We start from the raw sequence: 19,262 nt of genomic DNA, 5'->3' as shown, positions 1-19,262 counted from the left end.
CCCTGGCGTAACGGTTGCATTATCGGGCTTCTGTGCTAGAAAGAATGAATACTTTCTTGTTATTAAGAGGAGCCCCTACGTTAGGAAGCCCTCATTCAAGGGTTCCGCAAGGTGAACGTTTACAGGCACTTCTGGACGTAGTCTACCAGGTAGCGATGGACGTGATTTGCCTTGGCGAGAATTAGCCAGTCCGGGGAAGGAGGGAATCTGTGCTATGGAGGCTCTCTGTTCAAATCCTGTCGTCGTAAAATTTTATTTGTGTTCGTTTAATTATTTATAACACACTACTTCGTTGCAAATGAACACTTTGCAAGGTCAAGGATACTTTTAATATTAAAAAGAACGAAGTCTATTGGCAAAATTCGTGTACTTTCATTCCCATACCGACTGAACCACCCTGCGTGTCACTGCCCTTGACATTGGTGCTACAGCTCCCTCTGGGAGGTACTGTATGAAACTGTATGGGTGTATCCGCTTAGATTCATCGTTTTTGCAAGCAAACATACGGCGCGTTTCTCGCCTCTCTGGAGACCTTTCAACTCTCCACGCGCTAGCTGCGCCTACACCGTCAACACTGGGGGAGCGTGTGTGTCCGTATAAATTACTATTGCAATAAAACTACTTCTACACTGGATATACAAGAACGCGATGTGCAAACGCGATGGCCTTCAGATTTTATTGTTCAGCCAGGTACACTAGCGGCATCGTGCATGCAGCATAAAAAAAATTTTACACGAGGAATATGTAATGGCCGCTTACTAACACGCCATCTTAGTTTTATCTGTCAAATTATGAACATTAAGGTAGATTATTCCTCAATAAGTATACAATTCACGTGCGGAAACAAGTGACCAACGTTGCGAAAACAGTCCTTTCCCCATAACATGTACAGCAAATACAGTAATAGGCATTAAGAAACCTGGCATACCTCCAGATTATGAACTCACTATATTGAGAGGTGATTTCCTTCACTCTGCCACCTCTGTCGAACATTGGACGCAACTAACTTGCTTTTATTTCATTCAGCGTTTTACCTGTAATCAAGTAGGTCATCGAACTCAGCACAAAATAAAAATAAAAGCTATACTTGTACGAACTCGTGATAAGTGCAACTCAATCACACCAGCAGCTGTGATTATGCTGTATGATGAACCAAGCGTGAACGCTTGTTTTACGCATTGCTGCTTACTCCCAGTGTGCCAAATTCAATTTTTCGTTCATAACTGCTCTTTGGTGTTGGCCGGCTGCCTTTGCTTATACTATATTAAAAGTCTCGATTTGCTAGCGTAAGCTCTTACGGACAGTCCTAGCGTAAGAACTTTTGTGAATATAAGCCCTGGTTTTACGAGTGTAGAATGCGCTTCGGGGGCTCTGGAAATGTATTCGGCGACATTCCTTTCACCTCGCCAAGTGCCTCTAAGACTATGGATAAACGCTGCACATTCTCATTTGAACGCTTAGAGACAAGAATGCATATTACTTCGAAAGAAAGTATAGGAAGAGTACTGGAACAGAGTATCATGCGGGGTAAGCGCTGCCGCTTTCAAGAGAAACAACACCGTTCGGCTACGTTAACTTTTCTTATTCAAAGGTTTAGAGAAAAAAAGTTAGCTAATTTCTTTTTGTCACAATTTTCCAGGGGGCTGGTTTAGGGCTTTGTTAAAGCCTGCATCACTTAAAACACCGATATGCCCCACAACCACTACATGTCTAAAGACTTCATAGAATCATATCGGTTTTGTATCGGTAACTACCAGAGCTAAGAGGCATATTTTTTTTTAGTATGCCGTAAAGAACTTTAGGATGGGCAATTATCTAGCATGGGCGTCACTGTTACACTCAGTAGGCGAATTTTCGGGGCATCGGATACTTCCGAGAGAGGTCCAAGCGTGCTGTGCGCCGACAGGTTGCGTCACGCATGCATTAGCTTAGAAATATTTCGTGAAGTACTGTTTTCTCTCGAATGATGTGAAAGGGAGGACGCGAAGTGTTTTCGAGAGACCACAGCGACTAAATACACGTGCTCTACAGAAACGTTTGCAGTAGCACCAGATGTTCAACGAGAAAGCTACTTCTCACAAACTAGCACGTGAGACTGGCATCCGCGCATGACGAGTAATTCTCGGTTAAAACGAATTCCGTGTGCCCCTCTTACGTCACTCACGATACTGCCGCGCCAACATCGCACTACGTGGAGTTTCCTACGGAGACGCCTTGTGGCCAGAGCCGACGAGTGCCTACCTCCTCTCTTGGCGACGCTGAGCTGTGGCGCGGTGGAGTCCGACGAGAAGTGCGTCCTGGACGGCGGCAGCTCCTGCATTCTCCCGGCCAGGTACTCGCGCAGCAGCGCCGCCAGTCCGGCGAACTCTCCCAGGTCGGCGGCGGCGCGGCCTTCCTCGTCGCCAGGTTGCTCCTTGGCGGTCAGGTAGGCGCCCTCGCGGCCCGCCACCAGCAGCAGGAGCACCAGCGACGCGCGCAGGATCCAGGCGAGCGGGCTCTTGCGGCTGTTGCCGACGTGCATGGCCTGCGGGAATCGATACACTACCGTCAGGGGGGTCATTGACCGGTCGATTCATCGAGTACGATTTCTGAGCTAAAACACGCAAATCACCTGCGCGATACGAGTGTGCACGATTTCCTCTCGATGCGAGAGCAATCATGTGCATGCTTCGGCGAACTTTCGCCGTCGCCGTAATGTTCGGAAAAAAAAATCCAAGCGAGAAGAATGAGCGGCCCGTGCCAACTGTATACGCTGCCGGGGCACACAACAGTGCGTGAAGCCACTACTGTTTTGGGGTAGAGCAACGAAATCGCAATGTTGACTCAGCTGCATTTTGGGAGGGTATCTGGATGGCGTAGCAAAACGCGGACACAAGAAGAAACGAAGACGAAGACAAGCGCCAACTATTAACAACAAAATTTATTCCGGAATCGGTCGTACTTATAGAGCCCCTCCCCCCCCCCCCAAAAAAAAAAAGATATACGATGTGCACAGCGATATCGACCTTGAAGATACGTACATGACGGCATGAAAACAATCTAAAACCGGTACATCAAGAGAGTACCAAGAAAACCTAAATGATACTTTGCAAATGAAGTCAGCTTTCATCACATGTTCAAGTAATCTAACTCTCACGTGGACAATGCTAGTGGCGGTTTGCTAATGCATTGGCCAGCAGGCTTTGGTCAGCGACTCAGCCTGGGCTAGTGCTAGCTTGTTGGTACATTAGGGAAACTCACAATTTGGACGAAACTTGCTGTTCTGAGCCTCAACAGGCTAGATCATGAATGAAAAATTGAGTCCCGTACAGCTACCATGCCTCGATTAGAATAATTTTTTCTCACACTCTTAGTCTTGTGGTTGGATGGAGAAACGCGTTAATTTTTTACAGAAGAAAATAGTTCAATTGTAATTTTGCGATCAGTTGTAGTTACGATTCGTATATTTATTGAACGGCTTCATATCCTGCTTTCCACGTGGCGTTTTTAGCATGTAACTTTACGGTGTTAAGTAAAGCTCGATGTAGTGTAGCAACAATACTAAGGGCGAGCACACATATCTAGTGTTTACGCGCGCTAAGAAATTGCGTTGTCCAACGTAGTGGCACCCATGGCCCCCGCTTAAATTAAATGTTCCCCCACCCCCAGTGTAGGGTAGCAAACCGAATGCTGTTCTGGTTGACCTCCCTGCCTTTCCTATCCTTGTTTTCTCTCTCTCTCTCTTTGAAGGGATGCACACCAACACGTCCCGCAAAGGTGCTTGCTTTTAATGCACGCGTAAGTAGGAAAACGCTATTCTAAACCTGTCTATGTTCTCCAGACAAAGATCGGTGCTCTGGCTGCCTCACCGATATACGAAACGATGTCTACCAAGACGAAAATGTGAGCCAACTGAACGCGCGTTGGCGCTCGTGTTGTAGGTTCAAACCGCCATTGCTCGCGAGGCGCCGCATACGCAGGCCTCACAGGCGCGAACTTTCACGCGTCGGCTCGCGTACGTGTAGTCTGCCCTTAAGACGAGAGAAACGGTTGCTGATAAGAGTGTGCCGCCGCGAAGTTTATTCCTGGATAACCAGATAATACAACTGCACAGATGTAGCCTGCTTGACTGAAGCCTTCGTTTCATAACTTGACATCGCTTTGAACGTGCCCTGCAAGCGGGTTTCGCAAGGGGTCGTGCTTTTCGGTTTTATGGGTGCCATTTGGTGCGTGCCTTCGCGTGATCCTTTGAACAACGTCCGAGTAACATCGTCCGAGACCTGTTAACATACTTGACATTCACTGAGCGGACATTCCTTTCCGCAGCATGTCTTGTGCTAGAATTTACGATGCGCTGTCAAGTGCCAGCAGCCGGCTCTCGCCACTCGACTACTTTGCTACTGACGGATGCGTCGCTGCTTCAAAGCGACTTAGTCTGAGAAGCCCAAGCGTACACGAATCTTTTCTTGCTCAGATCACGGCGCGTTCGAAAGAATAAAATATAGCAGTTTGTATGTACCGCTTTGTCTTGATAAGAGACGGTTCCTTGAGCCTCGGAACGGGAGAAAGTAAATGACCTCGCGAAGGCGAGACGCGAAGCAATGGGATCAAGCGGGGCAAAACGTGTCGAAATCCTCGACGAACGTGTGCCTTGTCGGCTTGAGGTCATAGGCACGGATCCGAGCTATTATCCATATTAAGTTAGCACCAAAAAGAGGACCGTATCTCAAGCCATCGACGACTATACCTGAGGTTCCTGCAAGCCACTCCTTGGCAAGGGATCCCCGAGTTGAGGGTCGATGGCCCCCCTTTTTTCGGTGGGAAGTTTTGGCTAACTCTATTACGCGATGACAGCATGCTGAGCGCGCTACGCGGCCCATTTCCGCTGACGTGTTACCTAGCCTTAATCGGGTTACTTGGTTCAGCCGGCATCCCTTCTGCAGCAGCTATGCGGGTGCGTCTTTATTTATTTTTTCCTATATCACTGTCCTCCTAGTTTTGCGAGCCCATGACACACCGCGGGCCCACTCACGAGTGCAGCCGGCTGTTTCTGTCACTGCGGTCTTTAGGTCGCCATAAACAGCGCAAGCGGCAGGCGTTGTGATCGACTACACGTGAACGCAAACGAATTTGCGCCAGCGGTCAGCTTCAGTTGTTCTGCCTTTCGCGTGTTTTTGTTTCTGCCGTGGAGCAAACAAAGGCGCGCCCGAATAGGCCGACAAATATTTTCCCCGTGTGCTGATTCGACACGCTGCGGCGGTGATAGCAGCCCGCATGAGTGCCGTCTTTTGTGCAGGAAATATTGAAGGGCCGTTAGTTAACGTAGATGATCTACCGTTTGCCATCGACATAAGGTTGAGGTTATGGCTGGCCAGGAGCCATTAATCGGCCGTCGCATCTGTGTACGAGGGGCTGGGTAGACATTAAATTTGTGGGACCTATGTGTAGAGAATGCTTACTAGCCGGACACAAATTTGAGGAAACTTAGCGTATTGGAGTTCCTTCTGGTGCTAGCTTTGTAGTGTGCGAGTTGCCGCTGGCATTGAGAAAAAGAACCAGTGCATAATCTCGCGCCGGATATTGCAGGTGCCGGGAACTAGTGCCGGTTGCCCCTTGTCGCATGAGCAATGTAAACATATACAATTAGGTATTATGCATGGTTAAACAGGCTGCCTTCAATATCACGGCCCATTGTTTCTTTCAGCGCAGAGTAATAACGTAAGAAGCCCCAGTTTGAACAGCGCGCCGTAACAATGTAATGTTTTCAACGTCAATGCTCTGCGTTAGACATAGACAGCCAGTGTGGTAGAAAAGAAAATTAAAAAAAATAAAGAAAGCTTTACCTGCAATGCGCTGATGCCGAACAGTTACGCAGTTTGTGCTTTCTTTAGCGCGATACGGTTAGCGGTTACTTGCCGGTATCAAACATGAGGGAGTTCGTATGCCGACCGATGTGTAATGACACGCTCATTGCAATTGCATGGCCGTCGCGGCCATCTCTGCTTGGCGGTGAAGTGTCACAACAGGCGCAGTTTAGGCAATTGCTGCATTCTGTCGCTTAAGCGCAAAGTCAACCGGTATTAGCAGGTTGAACAAGCGCAGGACGCCCAGGTGAGTTGCATTATTCGCTCGTATCTCGGATACTAAATAAATGCGCCTCAATTCGGCACTTTTCTTCCTCCACTCCTTTACTGATAAGGAAGAACCAGCCGTGGTTGCTCAATGGCTATGGTGTTGGGCTGCTGAGCACGAGGTCGCAGGATCGAATCCCGGCCACGGCGGCCGCATTTCGATGGGGGCGAAATGTGAAAACACCCGTGTACTTAGATTTAGGTGCACGTTAAAGAACCCCAGGTGGCCGAAATTTCCGGACTCCTCCACTACGGCGTGTCTCATAATCAGAAAGTGGTTTTGGCACGTAAAACCCCATAATTTTTTTTCTGATAATGACGACAGCGATGATGATCCGGATAACTCTTTGCAATTGGTAGAAGGTCATGGCCACGTCATTTTCATGGACAAAAAGTTTACGCGGCCAGCAAAATCTGATTGTTAGTTATCGCTGATATTCGAAGGAAAAGGCCGATTCGCTTCAATGACGCTTTTTGGCGAATGCATTATACGAAGGCTGAAGTTGGAGCAATGTGAAAATAGGGCAACCCGAAAAAAAAAGTGGGAAATGACAAATGCCTATAATCTAATGGCCAAACGTTAGAAAGGAAACGGGTGGACGACATAGCAAATTCGGAATAAATTGAAATGTTTTGCAACGCGATTAATACGGGAGAACTGGTGTTACTCTTTACTAATTTACTATATAGTAAATTAGCAACCCTCAGAACTGCAGATGCCGTTTCTTTAACTCTGCAACAGTAGTCGTAGTAATTTAAAGTGCAAAATTCTTTTACTCGTGACAAATAGTACGAGTAGACATTTCAGAGAGCCAGCACGAATAAGAAAAAAAAAGGAGATTGTTTATTCAAGGTATACGGTGCGCCTACCCAGTCCCATACAGTCGAGTTCTATGGGTCCTATAGAAGTTCGAGTTTGAGAGTTTCTGATCTTCTGAATTCTGGCTTTCGATAAATATTTGTCTAAACACACTTTTCAATGTAATCTATAAATAAATAATAATATAAAAAAACAAAAACCAATCAAACCTTCTTTTCGCATTCCACTCGCACATCACAATGCATTGCATATGAGTACTCATAATTTAGTTTCAAGTAAGCCTAACTGTTTGCCTGCTATCAAGTGTAGCTATCAATGCACACCTACAAGCTACACCTAACGGTCAAACTATGTCACCTTTGAAGCTCAACTGGAAGCGCAGACACCGTAGTGCTTGCTACGTAATGGCGGCAAGTTTTGGGCAAGAACCCAGCCAATGGAGGACATTTCTGGTGGTGGCGCGTCTGCGATTTCTCGGAAATCGCTTGTTTCACGAAGCACGTATTTAAGGCAAAACAAAAGATCCTTCTTTCTTTAACACATGCTGAGCTCGCTGTGTTAACACGGCGTTAAAAGTGCTAAAAGCAGCACATCAAACCATTTTAAAGAAAAAAAGAACTATAGGAAACTACGCACTCTAATGCTTTAAAATGTGTGTTGCAGAAAACTGCAACGGAAAAATTTTAGGGAACTTTGAGGCGCTTCTAAACTGAGCACTCTGCCCAATATGATTTTCGGTGAGTTGAAAATTGAAAAGGAGGAGCTTGAATTCCTTATAGCACTGCACGAATTTCGAAGAGTCAATCTGCGCGCAAATTGTCTGCTTCTAAAAGACTTTAAAAATTAAAATTAAATTATGGGGTTTTACGTGCCAAAACCACTTTCTGATTATGAGGCACGCCGTAGTGGAGGACTCCGGAAATTTCGACCACCTGGGGTTCTTTAACGTGCACCTAAATCTAAGTACATGGGTGTTTTTCGCATTTCGCCCCCATCGAGCTAAAAGACTTTAAACAGCCGCTTGTATGCCTAAAGTTGATGGTAACGAATACGAAACAAAACCGACTTTTGTCACTAAGCAGGCACTCTGTCACAGTAAACGGAGCAACACACGGCACGGCCATAACAAAGAAACAAAAAAAAATCGCTTTATTTCTTGTCGGTGCTCTTTACAGCATTGCCAACGTCTGTCAGCCGTCATTGTCGCACATTTATTTAATTTACAACGCAGTACAATATACGAACTGTGTAATCTCTTTACGTGGAACGGTACACAATACAGAGTGGCGTTGCAGATGCACAATAGGATAACGCCACCATTGATTTTGACAATGGTAGCATTAGCTTACCACACGACAAGAAGAAAAACAAAACAAAACAGCAGCAATAACAACAACAATGGAATAACACACCCTAGGGCACGTGCCGACTCGAAACTAACCTTTAATGAAGTTAGCATATTATAGAGCCTTCGTCGCCCTGCTGTGCAGCTGAATTTCAAGTGACAGAAAGCATGCAAAGGCTTATTCTGCCTCGCTGCGTTGTGGCATTAACACTCCTGTTTCGCGCGCATTTACGCCGACCTTTGCTTTCGTTTCGTGACGTTTGTTCGCTCAGCTTTAGGGCAAGCACGGGTTTTCAAGGAATAACGAACCAGCACCTCTATAGCGTCCGGGAGCCGAGAGGAGGCGCAGTTTCTATAAAAAAACGTTGTTTCTCGCAAATCGCTGACTCGACAGAAAAATAGTGCCGAGGCCGATATGTACTACACTGGCGCCTCACGCATGCAGGGGTATTGTATTCGCGGCACTCTATTCAAGACAGACCGTGATGCTCGAACTATGGAACTACACGACATTTGCGAAAATGGCCAAGTTCACAGTGATTTTTTGGAACTGGTGATTTGCGCCACTTCTTTCGTCGTCGGGAGGATTTTGCATCGCCACGTGCGCACGGTGCTGGAGCGACGGAAGCTCCACTTCATAGAGCCGAACTTTGCAGGGATTTCGCGGAGCAGCAAGCTTTTGCCGGGGCTGCAGTAATTGTCAGGAAGAATGACAGAGCAACTGCGATAACGCTCAGCCTGTTCGTATCACATGCTTGCCTTCAGTGCAAGCTCTTTGTGGCCTGCGGCGCCGCGTCAGCAAATTGGCGGATCAGAGTGGCCTGCACCAACAGCTGGCGACTGCAGTCGAGATTAGCTTGCCCTAAACCCTTATTCGAGAGGAGAATATTCTGTGCCCCTATTCACAGAAAGTTCTTACGCTAAAGTTGTTCCTACGGGCCAATGGTGGCCAATCGTGCTGTCGGACATATTATTAGTGAATACGACCAATCAGTGGCAAATAGCAGTTAAGAACGAAAAAAATTCTGAATTCGGCCCAGGATATAGTGTCTCTGGTTCGTTAGTGTGCATCCCTCTCACTCTGCTTATGTTGTCCGCGTAATTTCTGTTTCGTTAACAGTTATTTTCTCCTTACGTTCCTCGACAGAATTCACAATCAATCGTAAACCCTTTTATTGCGCGCCAATGTCTAGCATCCGTGTACCACATAAGAAAGGACGTTGCAAACTCCCTCACCAGCTCAACCTTCCCCTTCTGCTTCCCAGGTGTCACACAAGGTGCGGTATCACCCGTTCCCACTTGGGTGCGTCGATTAGCTATTCGCCCGCCGCTCCGTGCAGGTCGGATATATTCGTTGACGGGGCTCTGGCCCTAAAGCCGCCATTGCCATGCCGAGCTCGCGTGTCGAGACGTGAACGCTTGCAGCATTTCGGTGGCGCCCCTCGGAGTGCGCATGAGAATGGCGGCGGTTGTCTCCACACTGCACGGAGCCGCCGGCGAGGAGCACATCGAGGCGCCTTCTATGGAGAAAGGAATAAGTTATGAGGGAGCATCGCTCAAAGCGATTGGAGCCGAACCTGTTGGCCCAGCACGTGATGACACGTTAAAGTGCTCGATGGCTTTTAGTCATAGAGTTGCATGCTATAATGACTAGAGGGAATAGAGACTTTTAGCCTCTCCGCTATTCCGGTAAACGGGACCGGTTTGGGCAGATTGCCGGATTTGCGGGGGCGTAAACGTTGGCGGCCGGAGCGGTGCAGCCGCCTGGTAGCGTAAAGTTCGACCAGACAAACACAGAGCTAAAACTGCAGTAACCCACTATATCCTGCTTCGCTACTGGTGCAAATTTTCGGCAGCGGCGTAATTGTGAACACGATTACGCCACTGTCGAAAATTTACACCAGCAGCTAAGCAGAATATAGTAATTAGCTTTGTGTTTGTGTGGTTGAGCTTTGCGCCACCAGCTGGCGCCACCAATCTGGCCACTCACGTTTACGCCCCCGCTAAACCGGCAAACCGCCCACGCTTGCCGGATTACCGGACACGCTAAAAGTCTCTAATGCTGGAGCTAGTGTCTACGGGAGCTGCAATGGGGGCAGTTCAGCAAGCATGGTAATTATGGGAAGTACATGGATTAGCCTAAACATCGTGCTTCTGGCTTCAAACAGCTTCGCGACTCTGTAATCTCGTCATTTTAATCAAAGGAATGATTAGTAAATAATTATATAAACATTAATAAAATTGTTTGACGGCAGGATTCGAACACACAGCCTCTTGCACAGTTGCCCGATATTGAAACCAGGATCAGAATAAGAAACCTTTCTTTTTTCAACACATTTGTTGGAAATAAACCATTACGCCACAGACGCTTTTATTCCTTAATACTAGTTACAGGGATCGCAAAGCAGAAATAAATAAAAGTAGACAAATGCTAAAAAGACGTTCTCCTGTCTTGTAGAACGAAATTCTAAATAAATTTTATATTAAAAAGCAATTCTACATGAAGCAACCAGTCTGGCACAGCTACGTGTGACTTTTGTACTTATACATATCTGTGAATGCTTTCTTTCAAATATTGGCGCGCTGCTCTGGCGCCAACATCTGCATTTCGGACATCTATACGACATCTCCACACATTGTGTAGTACAATGAGCATGATTATATCAAGAGAGAGAGACAGAGAGACTCCTTATTAGAAAAAAACGGAGATTTTAGCCGGCGCGTATACAACCGCTGGCATGCTACTCTGTAGAGAGATGGGGAATGGGACCTCTACTATTCTATTCCTCACAATGACCTGCTGTCAGCTATTTCGCAGACAATTGATGAATTTGGCGTCACCCATATTCAAAATAATGCTGGGCTGTCTAGTAATCACTTTTTAGAACTTTTGAGCTTTTATTTGTCATCTGCGTTCATTACATGGAATGACACCATCTATTTGCAGAAAAACGGAGTGTGCATTGGTTCGTGCATTGCCTTGCTCCTCAGTGATTTATTTTTAGCTCACCTAGACGTCGCCGTGTCAGTCAACCTTTGTCAGACTAACATTTTTAAAATATTTCGTTACGTGGATGATTTTTTGTTTTGTGTTCAGTGTTCTCCGGCTGACCTTGAGACTGAGGTTGCCTCGGTAGGGCCAATAGTCCAAGAATGCCTTGCGCCCCTTGACGTTACCTACGAGCTCCCACAGGATCATGAGATCCGGTTTTTGGATTTGCGCTTAGCTTGTTCGGATATTCATACGTGTTGTTCCTATGAACCTCGTGCTAACAAACCACTTCTTCCGTTTCATTCTGCCCATTCCAAGTTGATCAAGAGAGGCATTTCTAACCTTTGCCTTAATGCTTTGAAAAAGTCGTGCCACCATACTGTTTCGTCTAGCCTTGCCTTTCAGTGCAAACGGCTTTCGCAGGCTGGTTATCCCGTGTCCCTACAAGTGTCAATAGCAGAACGAATTCTAAGAGAGCGTAGAAAAGACAGCCAGCACGCAGATAATCCTGGAACTACTCGGGGTAGGACTAGCGTCATCCCTTATATTCACACCGTCTCACATAATCTTAAGAAAATTGCCCAGCGAGTGAATGTTCGTGCAGCGTTTTCTGCCCCTAACAAGGTAATGAGGATTTGCAAACTCACTAATCCCAATAAGGTAGCTCCTCTTTCCTGTGACAAGCACCACAAAAATAAATTTGTTAATTGCGCACATTGTGTTGTTTATTTTTTTTCAATCAAGTGCGGAAAACGTTACGTTGGTCAAACTGGCCGATGTCTGAATGACAGGCTGCGCGAACATGGTTACAATGCCAAGAATTGTGTTACAGCTGGGGGGTCTCTTGCGCAACACTGCAACACGTGTGGTTGCGAACCTGTCTTAGAGGAATGCGTCATTCTTGGTCGCAGTCGTAATCAGCTCCCAAGAGAAATCATCGAAGCAAAGGCTATCATTGGTCTGGGCCATGCATGTGTAAGCTCACCTTCATTATCATTATCAAGCAATGAATTGGCGTATCTCCGACTGCAGCCACAGGCTGTCTGAATATGTTGCCACTTCGTTACTATCGGCTTTGTTGCTTGGTTTCTTTGTTATCTCCTGATGTCATATGGTTTGCCGAGTGTATAAGTAGTCTTGTGTCACGAAATAGACCGCTCACTCTGTTTTCCGTTCCCTTTGATTACCCCTACCTCCTTCCTTTTTTGCTCTTCCGAGCTGCGCTACAAGCCTAAAACAATCTTGCAGTCACTCGTCGAACGCTGCCCATTCCTCAGGGGAACGCACAACGTGTGTCCGTCCCATCGGCTTTCTGAGACTGAGATGAATGGAAACGAAGCCGAGGCAGCGCGCGCGAAGCCTTTTCCTGCCCTTTCCCTCGCCGGGCTAAAGCGCAACGACTTTGATTGGTTGCGCGCGTGACATGAGCGCACGCCTACGCAGCTGGAATCCCTGCTGATGACGCACGCTCCTGCGCCAGCGCGGCTGTCAACTCACAAAAGCGCCCTTTTCCGCGGCTACCCTGCTCTGGGAGCAGCTGGGTTTTGCCGCTGCCGTATCGCCGCCGAAACTTTTGAGCCAATGCAAGCTTCGCTTGAAAAAAAAAAAAAACTGCTGGCAGAGCTAGTGCGAACCAAACGTATCACCAAATCTCGATTCTTGCTCCGTGATCTCGACGCCAGAAATCAAATGTTGGGTCGCGACTGAGCAAACGGACTGGCTTCACGGAACGTACGCTTGCCAAGGTTGATTGCGAGACGCAATGCCCTCTCCTTTCTTCCTTCCTCCAAGCACCCTATTCTCCACTAACTATGGTCCCCACTTATACGAAATCGTGGCGTACTGGTACACGATAACGAAGGGAAGCGTGCCTTGCGCAACAACTAACGGTTCCAACCATCCGAGTTGCCATGAGACTGCACCGGGTTTCCTAACAAAAGCGGCAGAACCAAACTCGGGTTGATGTCTTTCCGCTTGCGTATGACCACAAGAGACACACTGCGGATTTCAGTGACTAACACGTCCCTCAACCACCATGGTGAACCTTGCCGAGAAATCGGAGTTTTCATTCAGCATTCAACATTTCATTCAGCATTCAAGCGCGTTCACTCACAATACACAACGTGCTCGACATTGCTGAAACGTGAGACGGTGCAGCAGCGCGATGAGAGACGCGCAGCGATTTTCGTAGACGAACGCGTCTGGTCACTTCTCTCTTCGTCGTCAGCTAGAAAGTGCGCGCGATTACTTTTATTACGCGAATCAAGCTTCATTTCCTTCCTTAAATAACTAGCATCATACGCTTTGCGGGCCAGCATCTCAGGCACTGGCACGAACGAGTTTATTCCGCCTTTACAGCTGTTGGAGAACCAGGTTCGAGATCGAACATCGAACTTTTGTTTATTTATTCATTTATTTATTATTTGGTTATTTCCAGTGGCAACTAGTGACATATATAGAGTCCCAGGTCGGCCATAAATGGCCAGGAGCATACAAACCGCTGAGCCGGAAGAGCCAGCCAAAGAAAGTTAAAAGAATTCCGCAACTTGACTCCGTCGGTAAGCCACTACCGAGTTGCAACCTTAGTTTGAGATTTGTAGCTGGGTCATCTCTCGAACTGCTGTTGGACTGCAGGCATCCGTAAGTGACCAATAACGCGCACGTCGCAATACTGCCCAAACCTCCGAACTTTACCTCACCGACGAATCCGTTCTGTCTCGGCGGGCTCACGCTTTGAGGGGGTACTCAATGCTTAAAGCTTCTTACTCCCAGAAACACTTTTCCGCAGATTCTGTGTACTGCTGGTGGTGGTGCCGATGCTTAAAAAAAGATTTTTTTTCTGCACCGTGTAGCGAAGGCATCACATACGCTGGCTTTTATTGCCCTTGCATTCGTTTTTCATTGTTGCTGCATTGGAAAAAAGTTTCGCGGGATTATGATTTCTCTATTTGACACCAGGCACGATGGGACGAAAGAGCGTTGCACTTTTAATCACACAAACACACACAAAAAAAGAGTAACAGTTACTATTCCTTCGCTTCTTAAGGGGTGATTAAGGTGAGATTTTTTAAAGCGTCTATTAGTTTTCGTTTTCTGGCTATCACTATGTGATCCAGCACTCACATTTATGGTTCCAAACTAAAGCTTTCTCCTAGCCAGTCTTCTTCAGCATTTCTCGTTTACTGAAAAATATGGGCGCTTGAATGATTATCAGCGTTGCGAAAAACGGTATCATTACAGGTACGAACTGCGCGCTTCCGACTCGTAGCGTTCTTTCCACCTCGTCGGGGCTCGATTAATCGGGCTGCACCCACACTTCTTTGATTAACGAGCTACGGCACTGCTTGCGACCGCAACGAGACTGCATGAATCGCGAAAGAATGGCGTCCGCACGCGGGGCGTCAGATCCAAGGCACGGGTGCGATAGAGGCGTCCCAAATATCGCCTTTGTTCCTTGTTTTTTTCTTGTTTTTTTACGGCCGTCTTAAGACACCAAAGCGCACGCGCGTACGAATGAGGTGCAATTCGCCGAGCAGCGTTTTATCAGGCTAACCATTCATCAAATGTGTGCTTCGGCTGATGAAGAAAAGGAAAATGAGAAAAGAAACAGGAACACTTCGCGTACGTCTCTCTCTTTTCGCCCTACGAGAGTGAGTAGCTTCAGCAAGTTACGCGAGGCGTTTGAATATAGCAGGTAAAACTGGCGAGCGGCCTTATCGCCATTGATAAAGAGGAGCGGAGAAATGCGGAGGTATCGTGATCGAGCGTTCGTGAGATGCGATTATATCTTTACGATAGTCGGCCAATGTTACGAGGCCTCGGGGACCTGCGGTGTGCGCGAAACTTGGGAATCGACGCCGTATACGTCGAGGCGAAAGCAGGCCGGCTCGTTTTAAATGTTTGTACAAAAGGTCCCCAGGGCTCACTTCGCTGCTGGAGGGATCTATTGGTGCCGTCGTTCGCTCGCTCCTTCTCGAAAAGGTGATTCTGCGGTGGCTTCGAGTTGAAATCTTGTTTCTCTCTCGAGCAAAGAACCGCGTTGAGGCGGGCGTTTTTGTTTTTCCTAGTTGCTGAGGCGGTTTTCGGAGCCCCGACTCGTTTATTATTGGCTCTGGAAAAAGCGCCCATTTATTGGCGCAAAATAACAAGTGTAGGCTCAGCTGTTCCCTTTTCTTGATCTGATTGTTTAGGCGGCTGCCGACGCCGAGTTAACGAAACGCAGGAAAGCATGTGTGCTGTTGTGTCTCGACAATGACATCAAGAACGCCTGACCGCCGCGGTAGTGCGGTGGCCATGCCATCGCGATACTTAGCTCGAAGTCACTGGTTCGATCCCTGGTATGGCGGCCGCATCCCACGGTATAGGTGGAACGAAAATACGTTCTCGTACCGTCTGTTGGGAGCCCGTTATTGAGCTCCAGGTGGTCACCATTATTTCGGAGGCTCTCACTACAGCGTGACTCATGATTAGATGATGGTTTGGCACACAAACACCTAGAAATGATTCGGAACGCCTGACCTTGCAGCTAAGAGCTTTTGAGATTGGAAGCACCAATAAAACCCCCAATAAAAAAATAAACGAATAAAAAGCCAACCTCTGGCGGTCCTGTTCCGAAAATAAACATGTCTTGTGTTTTCAGGTATGACTGAGAGACACTGATGAGCAAGAAGTCGCAACCAACCATGCTGAAGAGCTCACTTCCAAGTACTCGTATAGTGCTTAACGCTTCAGCCCTTAACGCTTGTTTCTCGAATGAAATATTGTGGTTGCATGAGATTAATCACTTCCGTGTGTCGAATAGGAGGCGTTGCATTTGCTATTTTATTATTGGCTGCTCCTAGGTCCTTATAAAGTGTGTTTGTCGATAGAGCTTTCGTTCATGGTTTGCCGATTGAAAAAAAGAAGTTCTAGCGATGAGTGTTAACACTGGCAATATGCTACTCGGTACTTGGCGCGCCAGTCCGAATCACTGCTTTAACCACCAAGCTAAATATTCTCAATCAACTGAGTTTTAGAAGCCTGGAAACGGAAACATTTATCAATGGTAGGATAAACTGTTTAGCTAATCAGTGTAATGTTTTTGTTGATCATTACTGTGATTGTCGTCACCCTAACATAGGTCCGAGAAGACTAGTTACGATGAACGTGGTTGTGGACAAGAAAAATAAAGAGGTGGTGTGAACACTATAAGGAAGCAGTTAATTTCTCCTGAGAAGGAGAGCAGATGAAAAAGCCAAGAAGAGAGAGAGAGAAAAATACAGAGATAGGCAGGGAGGTTAACCAGAGGTAGTTCCGGATGGCTACCCTGCTCGGGGGTAAGGATGAATGGGGATAAAAAGAGAAAGAGAGTGGGAGGGCGAGATAGAGAGAAATAGAGACGAGCACGAACAAACCGCGTACACTACAGAGCGGTAAGGGGCGGCGTTCTTAAAGTCTATCCTGAAGTCCCCCTAGACCGCAGGAACCTTCATAACGCGAGCAAGGCCTTCAACGCGGATGTTCCTCTGGAGCACTGACCTAAAGCTTTGAGTTCTGATAGTGGAAGATTGTCCAACTGGTCCGGTACTCTGCACATCACTTGCCTCTGGGCGTGATATCGCGGGCAGACACAGATAATATGTTCGAGCGTCCCATCGCTGTTGCATGTGTCGCACGTGGGGCTTTTGGCCATTCCAATAAGGAAAGCATATCAGTTCCTAAAGGTAACGCCTAGCCACAGACATTACAGCATGGTCTGTTCACGTCGTGGTAACTCAGGCGGGAGGTGCATCCGTATGTCCGGAGACAACGAACACAAACGACGCGTGGTGAAAACGTTCGAGTCCCACAGGGGCAAAGTACAATCACGGGACATCAATCGAAGCCCAGTCGCAGCGTCCTGTTCTCGAAAGCGGAATGAAGACTATTTGACCAATTTCATGCGCAGATCGAAGAAATATTCTCTAGCAGTACTTGATGTTGGGTAAGTTGGGTCATGTCGAACAATAACGAATTCAGCGTCATAAACATGTCCTTCTCTCTCTGTGGTCGTGTTTGTGGCGCTAAATCCATTGATGAAGCGATGAAGCGTGACGAAGAAATGGTATAATGAGCGAAGTAGTTGCTTAAGGTCGCGTACCATTCACAGCTTTCTCGGCAAACTTACACGCACAAAACGGTACGCGCAAATGCTAACACGCATTGCAGAAATGCGAGACTATCCAGAATGTGCATGCATGCAGAAGTACCGACAAACAGATCTGTGCGGAAAAAATGTTCAGTATCGAACGAGAATGCATTCCAGCTGTGCGATGAGCCGTGTCATACAAAAAAAGGGTAAAATAGGCATCGACGTGAAGGTATCGCTATAGCGAAGTATTCACGGCGAGGTTCCAGTTGGAATCAGCTTCGTCGTGGCTGTTCTTCATACTCACTTTGAGAGCGGCGGGAAACAAACAAACGCCGGGGATGCAGCAGAAATGGAACTGTTCCTATAGGCCACGTTTACAGGCACCCGCGGCTTGCTCAGGCAAAGCTTGTAGTACAACTGCTGCTAGAGCAGCTTCGCCACCGATTTCAAATGCAATGACAACAAAGAACCCCGGTGGGACCGCAGCTGCGAAATCTGTACACTTCGATTGCTGTTTCGCCGCCTTGATCTCCTTGAATCGAGCGAGCGCGTGCCACCTTGTTCCAATCGACATTGCCTCATACTTATTCACCTTCTATAGCTGTGGTCTGCTGGGGAACGCGGTGTTCTGTTGTCTCACACACCACCTCCTGCTACCGGGAGTGCTCTCACAGAAGGGGCATATCTTTGACTTCGAAAACATAGCGCCAATTCCGCCTACTGCAGCCACTGGTGCGAGGTGAGCCTCTTCGATAAGCCGGCACAGGTGGTCAGCGAGCGCACAGGGGCCACTGAAAACACGCCTCGCCGAGCTTTTCCTGCGTTATTCATGAGCCTCTCGCTGGTCGTGTGTCGTTCTCCAACGCGTTCACTTTTTTTTTCTTTTGCTCCTACATTGTTGTTTCGGTCAAGGAGATACCGAAAGCAGTAGCCGGGCTTCAGCCGAGTTTGCGTGGCTGCATTATGTATTTGCAAAATTCAGATCGCTCGTACATTTAGCATGCGGGATGCCGGTCGTTCGTGGCGCAAGAGACGAGGTTTCTGTTTCCTTGACGACCAACAAACACTGTAGCGTTGAAGAATGTGGGGATCCAAGGGCTCGGTTTGTGTGTTTTAAAAGCCAGAACAATTGTAACGAACACAGGCTGAGTAATGTGAACTAACACGTGATTGTGCTACGACCGTTTGATTCCGCTCCTGAAACTTAACTGTCACGTGGTGGTTCAAGTACTGTTCTGGGCTGCAGCACGCGTTTCTTTCTTTCTTTCTTTGACATCAAAAAGTTTTTAAGCGTCGGAAAAGTATCTCTTTTTTTTTGGCGCTCTGCCTTTCGTATTTACGCTTCCAACCGAGTGAGCGTCTGCCACGGTGTTGAAGACGAAGTACTGCGCGAGCAAGTGGTACAGTTAAAAAATAATGAAGAACGATAATAATCGTTACAAAATACATTCTTTCTCCTTCTATAGGACTGAAAATTATGTCTGGTACAAAAATACTTATGATTGTCACTAACAGCAGCGGCTTCTGGAGCTCCGGTGTAGGTTAACAAAAAAAAGAAATTCGTTTTTTTTCTTCCCATTAACCTCCTGCCGTTCTCTGCTCTTACGTCTCCATACCTGCCTGGTGCTTTTAATCAACGTTTTATTTACCGTTCGCACGGGGATCTTGTTATTCTGCAATCCACACGTAATGAAATAGTTACCCGGCCAATTACAGACTGAAGAAATCAAGGAATCAGTCAATCAAGTTTCTGATTAGCGAAGACATGCCATTCCCAGGACGATAAACAACTTCGTGCTCGGAGCGAGGTTTTTGAGATCTTCCGAACAATGGGCGCATTGCACAGAACAAAGCCAACAAATATTCTATGTAAGCGCCAGTTTTAC

General features: G+C 47.1%; 1 protein-coding gene across 6 annotated transcripts in view; it reads right to left on the bottom strand.

The window, feature by feature from the left end:
* The window catches only part of LOC135898906 (uncharacterized), a 155,883-nt gene that overhangs the window by 27,889 nt on the left and 108,732 nt on the right, over positions 1-19,262 (bottom strand). For 5 of the 6 annotated variants that reach the window (XM_070536623.1, XM_070536626.1, XM_065428126.2 and 2 more), the window contains one exon: positions 2,242-2,524. In XM_070536623.1, coding sequence (XP_070392724.1) covers positions 2,242-2,521 — 280 coding nt within the window. In that variant the 5' untranslated portion in view covers positions 2,522-2,524. Of the gene's footprint in view, positions 1-2,241; positions 2,525-2,611; positions 2,701-19,262 lie in introns of those variants that run through there. The other variant, XM_070536627.1, reaches the window with a different exon arrangement.

The sequence above is a fragment of the Dermacentor albipictus genome, chromosome 3 (genome assembly GCF_038994185.2).
Source record: "Dermacentor albipictus isolate Rhodes 1998 colony chromosome 3, USDA_Dalb.pri_finalv2, whole genome shotgun sequence".
Lineage (NCBI taxonomy): Eukaryota > Metazoa > Arthropoda > Arachnida > Ixodida > Ixodidae > Dermacentor > Dermacentor albipictus.
This window is presented reverse-complemented; position numbering and strand designations above follow the sequence as displayed.